A 12,047-nucleotide genomic window follows, 5' to 3' on the forward strand; every position below is an offset into this window, starting at 1 on the left:
GGTTCCTCCTAATGCAAGACAATGCTAGACCTCATGTGGCTGGAGTGTGTCAGCAGTTCCTGCAAGAGGAAGGCATTGATGCTATGGACTGGCCCGCCCGTTCCCCAGACCTGAATCTAATTGAGCACATCTGGGACATCATGTCTCGCTCCATCCACCAACGCCACGTTGCACCACAGACTGTCCAGGAGTTGGCGGATGCTTTAGTGCTTTAGTATTTAATAAGATTATTTCATTCATTCAGATCTAGGATGTGTTATTTTAGTGTTCCCTTTATTTTTTTGAGCAGTGTATATTTTCTGTTGTATTTTTGACTTTATGTTTTGTTTTACCCCATATGTAACTCTGTGTTGTTTTTATCGCACTGCTTTGCTTTATCTTGGCCAGGTCGCAGTTGTAAATAAGAACTTGTTCTCAACTGGCTTATCTGGTTAAATAAAGGTTAAATAAAAAATTTATAAAAATAGCAAAGCATCACCCCACACATCCACAACCATCAAATACATTTCATTTGCACAGTACTCAGTAAGAACACAGTATCATTATTAGCCAACATTTTTTAAGCTACTTTGTGCTATTCTAATATAAGAATATACTCATTAGTGTATTCACAAGTGAATTTCCCCTGGTGTATATTTGTATACATTGATACATCAGTGAATCATCATTTGACAGTGCAATTTAAAATCCTTAGAAAATCAGAGATTGAGGAATTCATTCGATTTCAAGTAATGTAGATGAAGGGCTGACTTTCAGCTGTGAGCTGGGACCATTCTTTGGGTCTAATCCAAATAAACCTCAGTGTCTTTAGAAATCTGCCAACATTAGAGCAGAAACCAATTCAGTTATCTTCATTCTAACCCTCCTTGGGGGACCAACATACACCCAGCTCTTCATCTGAATTAGTCTCCCTACAGTGGAGCTTGTGCTGTGTGAGTTACACATTGGCATTGGTCTTGTTAGGTTGCTAAATTAACCTTTTACTTCCTTAATCATGGCCAAGGGCCAAGCTCATTGACTTCTCTATTGAGCCTTCAGCTGGTGGGCATCTTTTTCTAAAAAGAGAGGAGGCAAAGAGGTCAAATGAAAGATTGATATACTGTAGGTTGTAGTGTAAAACATTGTACATAATGGATGAGGATAGAGTGTGAGTCCTAATAGCACCCTATTCCATATAGTGTACTATATTTGTCCAGCTTCTGATCAAAGGTAGAGCACTATGTAGGGAATAGGGTGCATTTGGGACGCAGCCATACTCCTTCCCTCATTTGTGTGATTAGAAATACATTTTGGAATCAATACAATTGGTTCAATAATCACATGCTTCTAACTGAAAATGTGTCAAGTCAAAATTCAAATGAGAATGCTAAAAATGTCATCGCTGTCCATGAATTCAACTCATTTTCTCATTGAATCATAAATGCTTTCAAACAAGTTTACCTCTTAAATCGATGGCCGCAGTTTGCCAGAAAGAGGCTGACAGGATGGAAGGAAACTCGCCTGAAAGAGTTTTGAGAAATTGAAACATGAAATATTTCAAGTAAGAACATAACTCACACACAAAGTAAGGAGAGATTCCACCAAACCAGACCATTCTGTTGAGGTGCATTTTTATCTGATTGGTATATACAAGAAACCCTAAACTATTCACTTTTTTACTCTCAACCAAGCCTGACGGTCACTACTCAAAGCTGTATGTGGGGAAACATGTATCTTGGCCTGTACCCCAGACAGATTACAAGCCAAATGTGTGCTTTGGAAAACAGCACATAACGCAAACGAAAGTAATATGTCTAAGCAACAGGCAATCAATATTAAGCTGCTAGGTTAAAAATTCATTAATATGAAGGATTATTCAACATTTAGTCTGAATCTCTTGAGCAAACATGGTAATGGATATGCATCTTTAGCAGAATCACTGAATGTTGAAATGGTACGTGGTTTAAACATATCTCTCTCTACTGAAAGGTCATATTTATTAAGTCATTCCCTAAAGCAATTACCGGTATTCATAATGATCTTTAACGATGTTATATGCCCTGTTTGGTTGCCCTACTATTTCTAGGGAATCCAAAGAGATAACAAGCAATCAATGATTTGTACCAGGAGAGCTCTTTTATTCCAGGATAGCTGTTGCATAGTCTCAGTGGTACCAAACCAAATGATCAGAAATAAGGCAGAAGTCTTTGCTTCCTCTGAGACTACTGTGATTCTCCAACTACACACATCAGACCCAATTTTCCAATTTCACAATTGTGAAGGCACTTAACTGTTGGGGAGAATGAGTGGCTTTTTGACATGGCCGTGTAACAGCACAATAAACACATGGTTGGTGCTTTCCTCCCACTCTTCTCTCTTCAAACACACAGAGATGTTTGTGAAGTGTTGGACCATTATTCCCATCTCCTTTATACGTCTGAGACAGACATCTAAAGTCTCACCAGCAGACCAAACATACCATGGCCAAATACGACTGAATGGAGAAATCGCTTTCTTTATCGCATACCTTTATCATTTGCTGACCCTCCTGTTAGCAAAGAGTCAAGATTGAAAAAGGAATAGGCTGGTTACGTGACATGGTTGTTGCATGTATGTTGACTGACAGAGGGTTGCGGTGGAATGACCTTTACTGGGTTTGCACTGCTTGGTAACCCACACAGGAGAGGACTATTTGTTCTCATTTTCACTGGTTATGGTTACAGGTTTGGGTTTAGACCAGGGATGGGCAACTGGCAGCATGGTCCCCCTTTTGTAGGCCCGCAGACCAATTTCAACAACACATTTTAGAACTCAGTCGAGGTCTCAACTTATTGTTGAGAGTTCGAATAATAATTAGAAATGTGGTTGTGCATCAGCAGTCACTTACTTAGCCCATGTCAGCAATTTTTGTTTTGATTGGTAAGTTAGTCTAGCGGCCAGCTGTCTAAACTTGTAGTAAGCATGGTCAAATTACCGACCGGGGTGGGGCCCACTGACCATCAGTTATCATCAGAATTGCAGGAAATTACCTGTAAAACTACAAATTTTTCTCTCCGCCCCATGGCAAAATGAGTCAAATTGCATGAAATTAGTAATACAATTGCTAAATCTTCTCTCCGCCCCATGGCAAAATGTGTAGAATTGCTGGAAATTAACTTGAAAACACCCCCATCAAAGTTGCCCATCCCTGATCTAGACCATTAAAGGTACATTCCATAATATCCTTCTAGATTGATGCTGCTTCCACCCACACCCACACATGACTACAGTATTGAATTGATGGAAGAGACCCAAGGTGGATTAGATAATGTGCTTTACCTCTGGCAAAGCATCTCAAAATACACAACTCTGCTTTATTGGTTCTGGTCTTATTGGCTAACCTTATTGGCTTTGCAGAGATACTTTTCCATCACTTGACAATCATTATGTGGCCATTGTCCAGGCATTGATTGCTTGCTGTAAAAGCCAACTCTCTGATCTCGGAGCAGAATTGCTCTTTGTTTACTATAATAGATTCAGACATCTCTCCATTGATCTTGCCAAGATACTGTTTGAATACCAACCCGGCATATGGCCCCTCTGTAATGTACTGAGCCCTGAGAGCCTTGAGTAGATGCTTGCGCTGTATACTGAGCCTAAAGTCTCCAAATGAATGGCAAGCCAGCTAATATCGGCCTGAGAAGAAGATGGTAAAGCTAATGCTAGTTTTGACCTCAATGTAAGGAGGGGAATGCAAACAAATCATTAAGGTAGTCTGGGATATCTGTGTATTTCTAATTGTAAAGTGTGATGCACCTATGTGAAGCTTGATAGATTTTTCTGTTTTATCTCACATCATTCCCCTAAATAGGAGGGTCATGGGGGAAAATAAGCCATTTGGTGCACAGCCTGTGTGACTTCCTGGTAATTGTTCCTGTGACCTCCCAAAGCCCTCAAGAAGTAATGGCTATTTTATAACACGTCAGAGATATGTTCTTTCCCTGATCAGGCATAACGGGGTAAGTGAAAGATGCTATCCTGACAAACGCTGTGATAGACAATGTGATTTAAAAATCAAAACAGTGAGAGTAGAGGAGAGAGGGAGTCGAAGGAGGAGAGTGAAGAGTGAGAGGGACCTATTAAGCACATAGGCAGGGATAACATAGGCAGGGTCAAATGCCTTCTTAACACTAAGCGGAATATCTCAACACAACGCTACAGTACACATTAGGAACATGTTTATTCCCTAACTGCATCCCCAGAGAACATGTGCTTCCTGTAACTAGAGCTCCACAAAATACAGCCCATAGAGTATCAACACACTGTATCTTCGTCATAGACATACAGTACTTCATACACCAAGGCTGTTTGCTATTCAGCCAAACACATTATATGCCTATTGTGACAGTGGAGAGCTTACAAATAATATGCCCTTTGTCAAAACATATACGGCTGAGCTAAACATCACCACAGCGTGTCCTACATGTCACAATGATAGACAGCCATTTATTTTTACTCTGACGATGTTGTGTCGTGACCGAGGCGGTACGCTGCTACTAACACACTGTCAGTGTCACTACAATGCTTTCCCAATGACGGCCCGAGTCCCAGCAGCACCAATGCAGTGCTATCTCTCCCCTTTGTGCACTCGTAATAATCAGCTCAGTGGTGTGGAGGCAGACTCATAATGTCCAGCTCTGTGATATGGGCATTGGGATGAAAAGCCTCTCGTAAATAACGCAGCGGAATGAAACACTGTGCCCTCGCAGCTCGCAGGGTCCCATCAAGCGCCGTCCCGTATCGTTTCTGACATTTGAAAAATAGGCGCCCGCCTTCTCGCCGCCGATCTCGCTCTCTCTCTGGCTTATCAGATGAGAAGCTCTGACACGTCAGAGATCCTGACAATATCAGTACTCCTGTCACTCAGCCCAGGTCCACGCCGTTATTCCACAACAACAAGCCCTTCTCACAGAGAGAGGGGGAGGAAGAGGACAGAGGTGGGCCAGGAGAGAGAGACACAGAGAAACAGGCTTTGAATAAGAACAGAGAGAGAGAGATTGATTGAAAGGGGCCTGAGATTGATACTGAAGCCTCTCTGATAACAACGTTGTGAGCCAGACTGACGGGTGTCTCCTGAATGATTTGGTGAGCATGACTCTGTTTCAACACAACAATTAGTCTAAGATTGCAATTCCGTGCGGCCATGGTCTCTGTGTGTGTCTTTAGGGACTGACATGTAATGAGGCAAATTGATTCACTTCCCTCAGGGTGTTGGACACTGTCAAAGCTGATACATTTTATTCCAGGGGCTAAAGCATTCACAATTCACAGAACTGACAGCTTTAAAAATAGCATTCTAGACATGCACAGGCGTGAAACCAGTGTAGCCTTTGGGGAAGAAAAACAGACTGTCAAAAGAAGCGGCAATTTGAGCAAAGCACCTATCCTGGCTAAATGAATTGGATTCATCTATCACTGTGGCCTTTTTGTTTAATTCGTATACCTCGAGATTCAATCAGAGACTTGGAAGACTTGGAAGGCAAAGTGTTTTTCCTCCGCCGGTACATCAAAGGAACAGATTCCTCCGCCATGACTGATACCTCCTCCAATCCTCTTAAAATGACTTGGCCAAATTGGCCTTAGTGTTTGCTTTATATTACCCAGAGCCCAGCCACCGGGTCTTCAATAGTGATTTCTCTACAGATATCCATCTTTCCATTCTGTTATCCGCGCCAGACATAGCTTTGAACAATAGCCATTGAAATTAACATTGGAGGCAGTGAGAGAGAGGGAGGTTCAGGTGCAGAATAGAAATGAATGTCTAAAGACAGAAAGACAAGGAGAGAGTGAATTTCTCATCCCATCACGACAGAAATACCAAACCACAGGAAAATAAATCGAAATTAAAATGGTGGGATCATATGGAGAATAAAACAAGCAAGGTATTTCCACTAATCTGTGAATAGATCACAGCAGTAAAGCAGCAATGGCATTGTTTAAACACTTGGAGGTTATGCTTATTCTCCCACTTAATCAACAGGCTAAATTCAGAGAAGGGTAAATAATATAGCAAAGAGCTCGACTATTAACCAGGCAAATACTAAACAAGATTAAAGGGACGCACGGCATACCCATACGTAAAATACTTTCACCCATCACTCAGGCACTGTGAAAGGGGTCGACTTGCTGAAAGGGGCTTTCACAGTGCCTGAGTGATGGGTGAAAGTATTATACGTATGGGTATGCCGTACGTCCCTTTAATCTTGTAGCTAATGGACCCAGGCATAAGCTCTTCTACAAACAATTACACTCACATTCAAAGACCCACTCTGAATACCTAACAAAATACACTGCAACAGTACTGTCAGAAGGCACTATGTAATTAAACAAGGTGTGATACATTACAAGTGTCATTTAAAATATTATCATAAGCACATCACCATAGCTATGTCTAATAGTCTCATTCATTAAAGTGTCTCTTCTGGCCGTGGGCTCAGGATGCCTGTTGTCTGTCTGTACAGGTTAGAGGATGTGATGGAGGAGTAGAGGGGGCTGTGGACTCCAACAGCTGTCTCCTCCAGTAAGAGCTGTCTCCTCCTGTGTGTGTATGTGTGTGTGTGTGTGTGTCTGTGTGAGTTTATGAGATGTCACTCTGGATATGGGAGCCTGGGCATAATTGTAAAGTTAACATTTGACAGTAAGTGGTACTAGCCAGGAGTTCAGCCTGCTACATATACTGTAACCCTATGGCACCTGTCATAGGAAGCACCCGTCAATGACAAGTTAGCTCCTCTGTACAGACCCAGTCCCCTTACAGCTCTATGGAACTTTGCCATTACTTTATATCAATGTGCAACTTTAAGTAGCTGCTATACAGCAGCACTATCTGGCATTGACTCTCACAGTTCCTATCAGGGTTACTTTAATTACTCTCGCATTAAACCATGTCGTTGTCCAAACGCAGTCAATGCACATGTTTTGAATAGAATAGTTAGTCATACCTTTAGAGCCTCATCATTCCTCAGCTAACAGCTTTGTTAGAGTGAACGTGGGTGCCCTTCTGATTCATGGCCTTCCTCGGGTCGACTTGCTGGCTGTTCTTAGAGAAACTGGCCGCGGACCTCCGAGGCATCAGCCATGCTACTGTGTGCCGGACACAGCTCATTTAGTTGCTCATCCAGCCATGTGAGCTGGCCGCCCCCCTCTCTCTCACCCCTCTCCCCCAGGCTCTCCCTTAGACCCCAGTGGTGTGGTGGCGTTTGCTGGAGCCTCTCTCTCTCTCTCTCTCTCTCTCTCTCTCTCTCTCTCTCTCTCTCTCTCTCTCTCTCTCTCTCTCTCTCTCTCTCTCTCTCTCTCTCTCTCTCTCTCCCAGTGTGAAGGAAGAACAGAGAAATCTGCCTGGCAACACAGCGTCTTCCTGCACTCCTCATCTCCCAGAGGTTGGCTGCAGATAATGACTGACAAGCAGCCGTTCTTATAGACAAAACAATTATCATAGTAGCAAAGCTAGCGAAAAAGCGGTAAGATGGTCAGAGACCTATACTGTATTTGTTGACATACAGTATTACTATACTGTACATTTCTCTGGTAAACTGCGATGGAACAGTAGGTGTGAGTTTTGTTTTCCACCATGATGCTATCTTCTCCTCAATGCTTACATCACAGTAATAGGTTAATGTAGCAGACGATGGTGCATAGCAAAATGGCTGGACCTCGCCACAGTGTGGTGACCAAGGTGAGACGGAGGACATCCATAGTGTTAACCATCATCAGTGGTTCAACTCCCACTCAGTGCTGTGTGATTACACTCCCAGAGCATGGTGGACCACTGCTGAATGCTGAGCTGAAGAACACAGTATGTTTACTGATATGAGATTTTCAGTACCTTTTCCACCGATTCACTCGGAACATTAACACATTATCCATAGATAATGACATTCTAGGCTGGAGGGAACAAAGTGTAATTGTAGATGGGATGTGGAGAAAGAGCAGTGAGACACCACAGTTTCACCGAATCTCACAACCCCAGAGCTGAAAATAACTTATGGTCCCTCAGCTAAGTGCCATCTACCCCAACAGTCTCATGTTGACAGTGTCACAGTGACCCCACCGCAAACTGCTTGGGCTGGCTTTATTACAATACTCTGGTAAAAGGTCACTGTGCCAATAAACATCTTCGTTATCTACCGTAGCTACCTGCCTGCCTGTCTGATGTTGACAGCAAAACAAAGTCCTTCAGAGTTTCAATCAGACAAAGACAAGGACTGGAGGAGAGGAGAACAGTGGAGTAGTAACATAAAAAGATCCTCCACTGATTCGAATTCTCTCTCAGTCTCATCCACTGCAGGCTTCTCATTACGACACAACTCTATTTAATTACTTTGAGACGGAGGCTTCCTCATGGCGTAATGATGCGTACAGCCATACTAATGTCTAGATTGGTTGTAAATGAACAGATTAGGCCCCTACATCAATTCTCTGCTTTGAGGGAAACCTCATTAACACAAGGTGCTGCTCTGTTGCTCTGATGTTAAAAAAGACAGTAACAGAAAAACAATGAGACTTAGGGAACAACGTATTCCGTCAGAGACGAGGTAGATGTTAAAAATGGCGGGTGCGTGCATGACAGGGAAATGACAGCACTCTCTGCGATGCTTCTGCTCTAATCCTTATAATTATCTCTGTATGAGACCTGAGCAGGAAGAACATAAGGAATTTCATCATTGTAGTTCACACAGGGAGGCCCTTTCATTGTGGCCCATTTTCATAGATATTACTGAATTAGATTAACCTCCTGGGTTATTTTCATTAATAAATATGAGATAAGAAATGATTACTAGGGTACTTTGTACGCTGTCAAATGACTGTACTTCAATGAAAGAAGAGGGACAACAAAAAGTTTCAGATCAATTTTGTTCTTGTCTGGCAGAGGGGGAAGAAGAGAATAGGAGAAGAGAGGGTTGGTGGTTGTCTCTGCAGTTAACAGATCAAAGAGCCACTCATTCAGTTTGGGGGAAAGATAATGAACCAGTCATTTCTAGCCCTGAGATTCTCATGTGAGGAAACAAAGCCATTCATTATCCATCAGAGAGGTGCTGGGGAAAATTTACATTGTTGCCTCATGCTGACAGACAATTAAACAGTCTTCCATCCATGTCAAACGTCTGAGACAGGAGGAGTGTGTTTGGGATGCTTATTGGGACTTTTTCTCAGCCCAATTTTGAAGTCTGTCGCTAAGACTTCCAGTGCCACCACACAAAGCCGCTTCCAGAGTATCGGGGGTAATTTGTCAAATTGATTCTAGATTCAGCCCAATGCTTTCCATTAAGCTAGTAAAAAGCTACTTATAGACAACAACAATAAAAATTAATTATGGCAACATTGCATAAGTATTATGGGAATACCGGTATGTGTAATACAGTGCTATTGTTTGCATATGATTTGCATCATTTCTAGTAGATGCTGGACACTGTGGCCAGGTCTGCAGATTGAATGGCTGCAGACTTTTGCTCATAACTATCAGTCATACTGACAAAGCATGACACACCACTTCCCAAATGACTCCACTGCCGAGACTAGTGCTCTGAGAGGACCAAGAACCACTCTTAGGTCTAGCTTTTAGTTTATATAAGAGAGCATAACACACTTTGGCCATTAGTTTTAATATTAAACTTTCTATGGATTTGCTCTCTCCAAACAAATTTTAGCATTTGAAATAAAAAGTTGCAACTCTGTTTTTCTGGTCTAATGTAAGGTTCTGTATTTATTTTCTTAGTCATCCTTGTGTTCTTGAACGTAGCCCTGTTTCTTTGTGTTCTTGAACGTAGCCCTGTCTTTCATTTTTGTTCATTGATTTCACCTGTGTTAGTTACTCACCTGGTCTCATCAGCTCCTTATTTAGTTCAGTTCTTTCTGTTTCTGCCTTGTGAAGTATTGTTCGTTTTGACTCTACTAAGCCTTTTCCTAGCCTGTTTGTGAGAACCAGTTTTAGCCTTCAGTCCTAGTTTTGATTCTCCTGCCTGTTTGCCTACCTGTGTATGACCATTGCCTGCCTGTGACCACGATTCCTGCCTTCTGTGAAGGCGTAATAAACACCTGCCGCGCTCTGCGTGTGAATCTACACCTTTTTCTCCCTGAGTATTCATTACATTTAAGATGGTTAAGCAATGACAAAAGTGATGTCGGTAGCAGTAAAAGATTCCACCTAAATATCAGAAATAAGTATCAAACCATTGTAGTATTATTGGGCTCCATGCAGCCCTTTAAATCAGCCCAGTTTCTGCTGACACAGACACCCGTCTTTCCCCTTCGATGTTTCAGGGAGAACTTAATTCAATCATTGTCATATTGATCCTGGCACCTGAAATTCTCCTGACACAATGCTAGTGGAACAGCTCCTGTGTTTAGGAGACTAAGCATTATTGAACTTGCAATAACTCCAACCATTTTCTACATAATATCTGACAGGCTCTAAGCATATTTCTCACTGGTGTTTGGAACTGTGTTATGTATCCATTCTACTGTCCCACAAGAGAGATAGGATGAACAGGTGGTGGAATATACTGTAGACTCAATGCACAGACCTTGTTTGATGTTAATGCAATTGTACTACAGTAGACAGAGCATATGACTGGCAAAAGGGATATGATCATCCACCTTCTCACGATTGTTCTCAATCGAAACAATCTAATTATGAGACAAGAAACATCAAATGTAATTGTTTTTTAATTAAAACAGTGGTTAGAAATCAATAAATGTTTGTTTAATCCTATCAAGTGTTAGGTTTATGACTGAAAAATATTCCAATATGAAGAGTAAAATACATTGAGATCTAACTCATAAACCTGAGAAGTAGCCCTGAAATCCAATCCAAAGTAGGTTGCACAGTGTCAGTTGGGAACTGATAGAGTTTAAGAATAGTTCTGAATCCAGGCAGATAAAGTATCGGGTGGTTAGCTGGGTAGAACGCTCAGTCTTTCACACACTGGGGGAGAGAACATTTTCTCCTGGGATCTATCTATGGGGAACCTTGCCATGATAATTTACACAGCAACAACACCCCGCTCTGTTTCATCAACACATTCCCCTAATTATACGCCATACATTAAGTCATTATGAAATATCCTGGTGCATTGTGGGAATTTCCCGCTCACACTGCGAGCCTGGGGACTATAATTATGAGTGGCGGAAGAGAGAGGAAAAAATAAAGATACACTGGGGACGGTTTTCCCTACACACACACACACACACACACGCGTGCTCTGGAGGAGAACGGAGGGAAAACCAATCATCAATAAGGGAATTGCGTTTCCCCTGCTATCCCCCTGGGATGGCCCACTGCCAAGCCACTAAAAGCTGCCGCCAGGCCTAAGAGTTATTTTTACCATTGACTATTTTCTGCGTTATAATATTGCTGCATGACCATTAGTCACTAAAGTAGTAGGCAGCCATTAATACGAGACAAAATAATGCAGCTCGGGTCTTTCTTGCCTGCTCGCTAAGCACTGCCTTATTAGGGTTGTGTTTCACATCCCATTGGCATGTCTCAGCATTGATGACTGTGCACAGGCACACGACTAACTCCATCCATCATAACACAGGTAGACAGCCTCACTAAACTGAAACCAAGATGAACATTTCTGTGCAGAATGACATGGTTCACCATATCCAAAATATAAAAGCCTCTTCATGTGAAACAAGGTCAGTGTACAGGGCATGTGGGACTCCAACAAAAAGAGTCCCACATGCCCAAAGCCTAGCACTGTCCATCCCATCCCCCTGCTGAGATGAGATGAGAGGGAGGGTAGCGGGTAGCAGTCCGACACAAACAGCCAGAGGTCTACTATACTTACAGCCAGGAGGATCTGCAGGGAGCTGTGGGCCACCTCCACATACTGGTACTCCAGCAGACAGCCTGCGATGCTGATGTAGCGGTGGTCCTCTGGGGCCCAGGACGGAGGAGGGGTGACGGGCGTCACCCTGCAGCCTGGACCGTTCTCCATCCACCAGGACCGGTGCATGGAAATGTTGAAGGTCATGATCAGGTCACTGTCCTGCAGGCAGAAACAATAGAGCGAGAGAGAGAGAGG

General features: G+C 42.7%; 1 protein-coding gene across 1 annotated transcript in view; it reads right to left on the bottom strand.

Annotated features, from left to right (window-relative positions):
- Positions 1-12,047, bottom strand: part of LOC121552438 (sodium/potassium-transporting ATPase subunit beta-1-interacting protein 2-like) — a 185,414-nt gene that overhangs the window by 17,961 nt on the left and 155,406 nt on the right. The window contains exon 4 of the mRNA XM_041865371.2: positions 11,811-12,011. Within this exon, the coding sequence (XP_041721305.1) occupies positions 11,811-12,011 (201 nt within the window). The remainder of the gene's footprint in view (positions 1-11,810; positions 12,012-12,047) is intronic.

This window comes from Coregonus clupeaformis, unplaced genomic scaffold (genome assembly GCF_020615455.1).
Source record: "Coregonus clupeaformis isolate EN_2021a unplaced genomic scaffold, ASM2061545v1 scaf0698, whole genome shotgun sequence".
In the NCBI taxonomy this organism is placed as follows: Eukaryota; Metazoa; Chordata; class Actinopteri; order Salmoniformes; family Salmonidae; genus Coregonus; species Coregonus clupeaformis.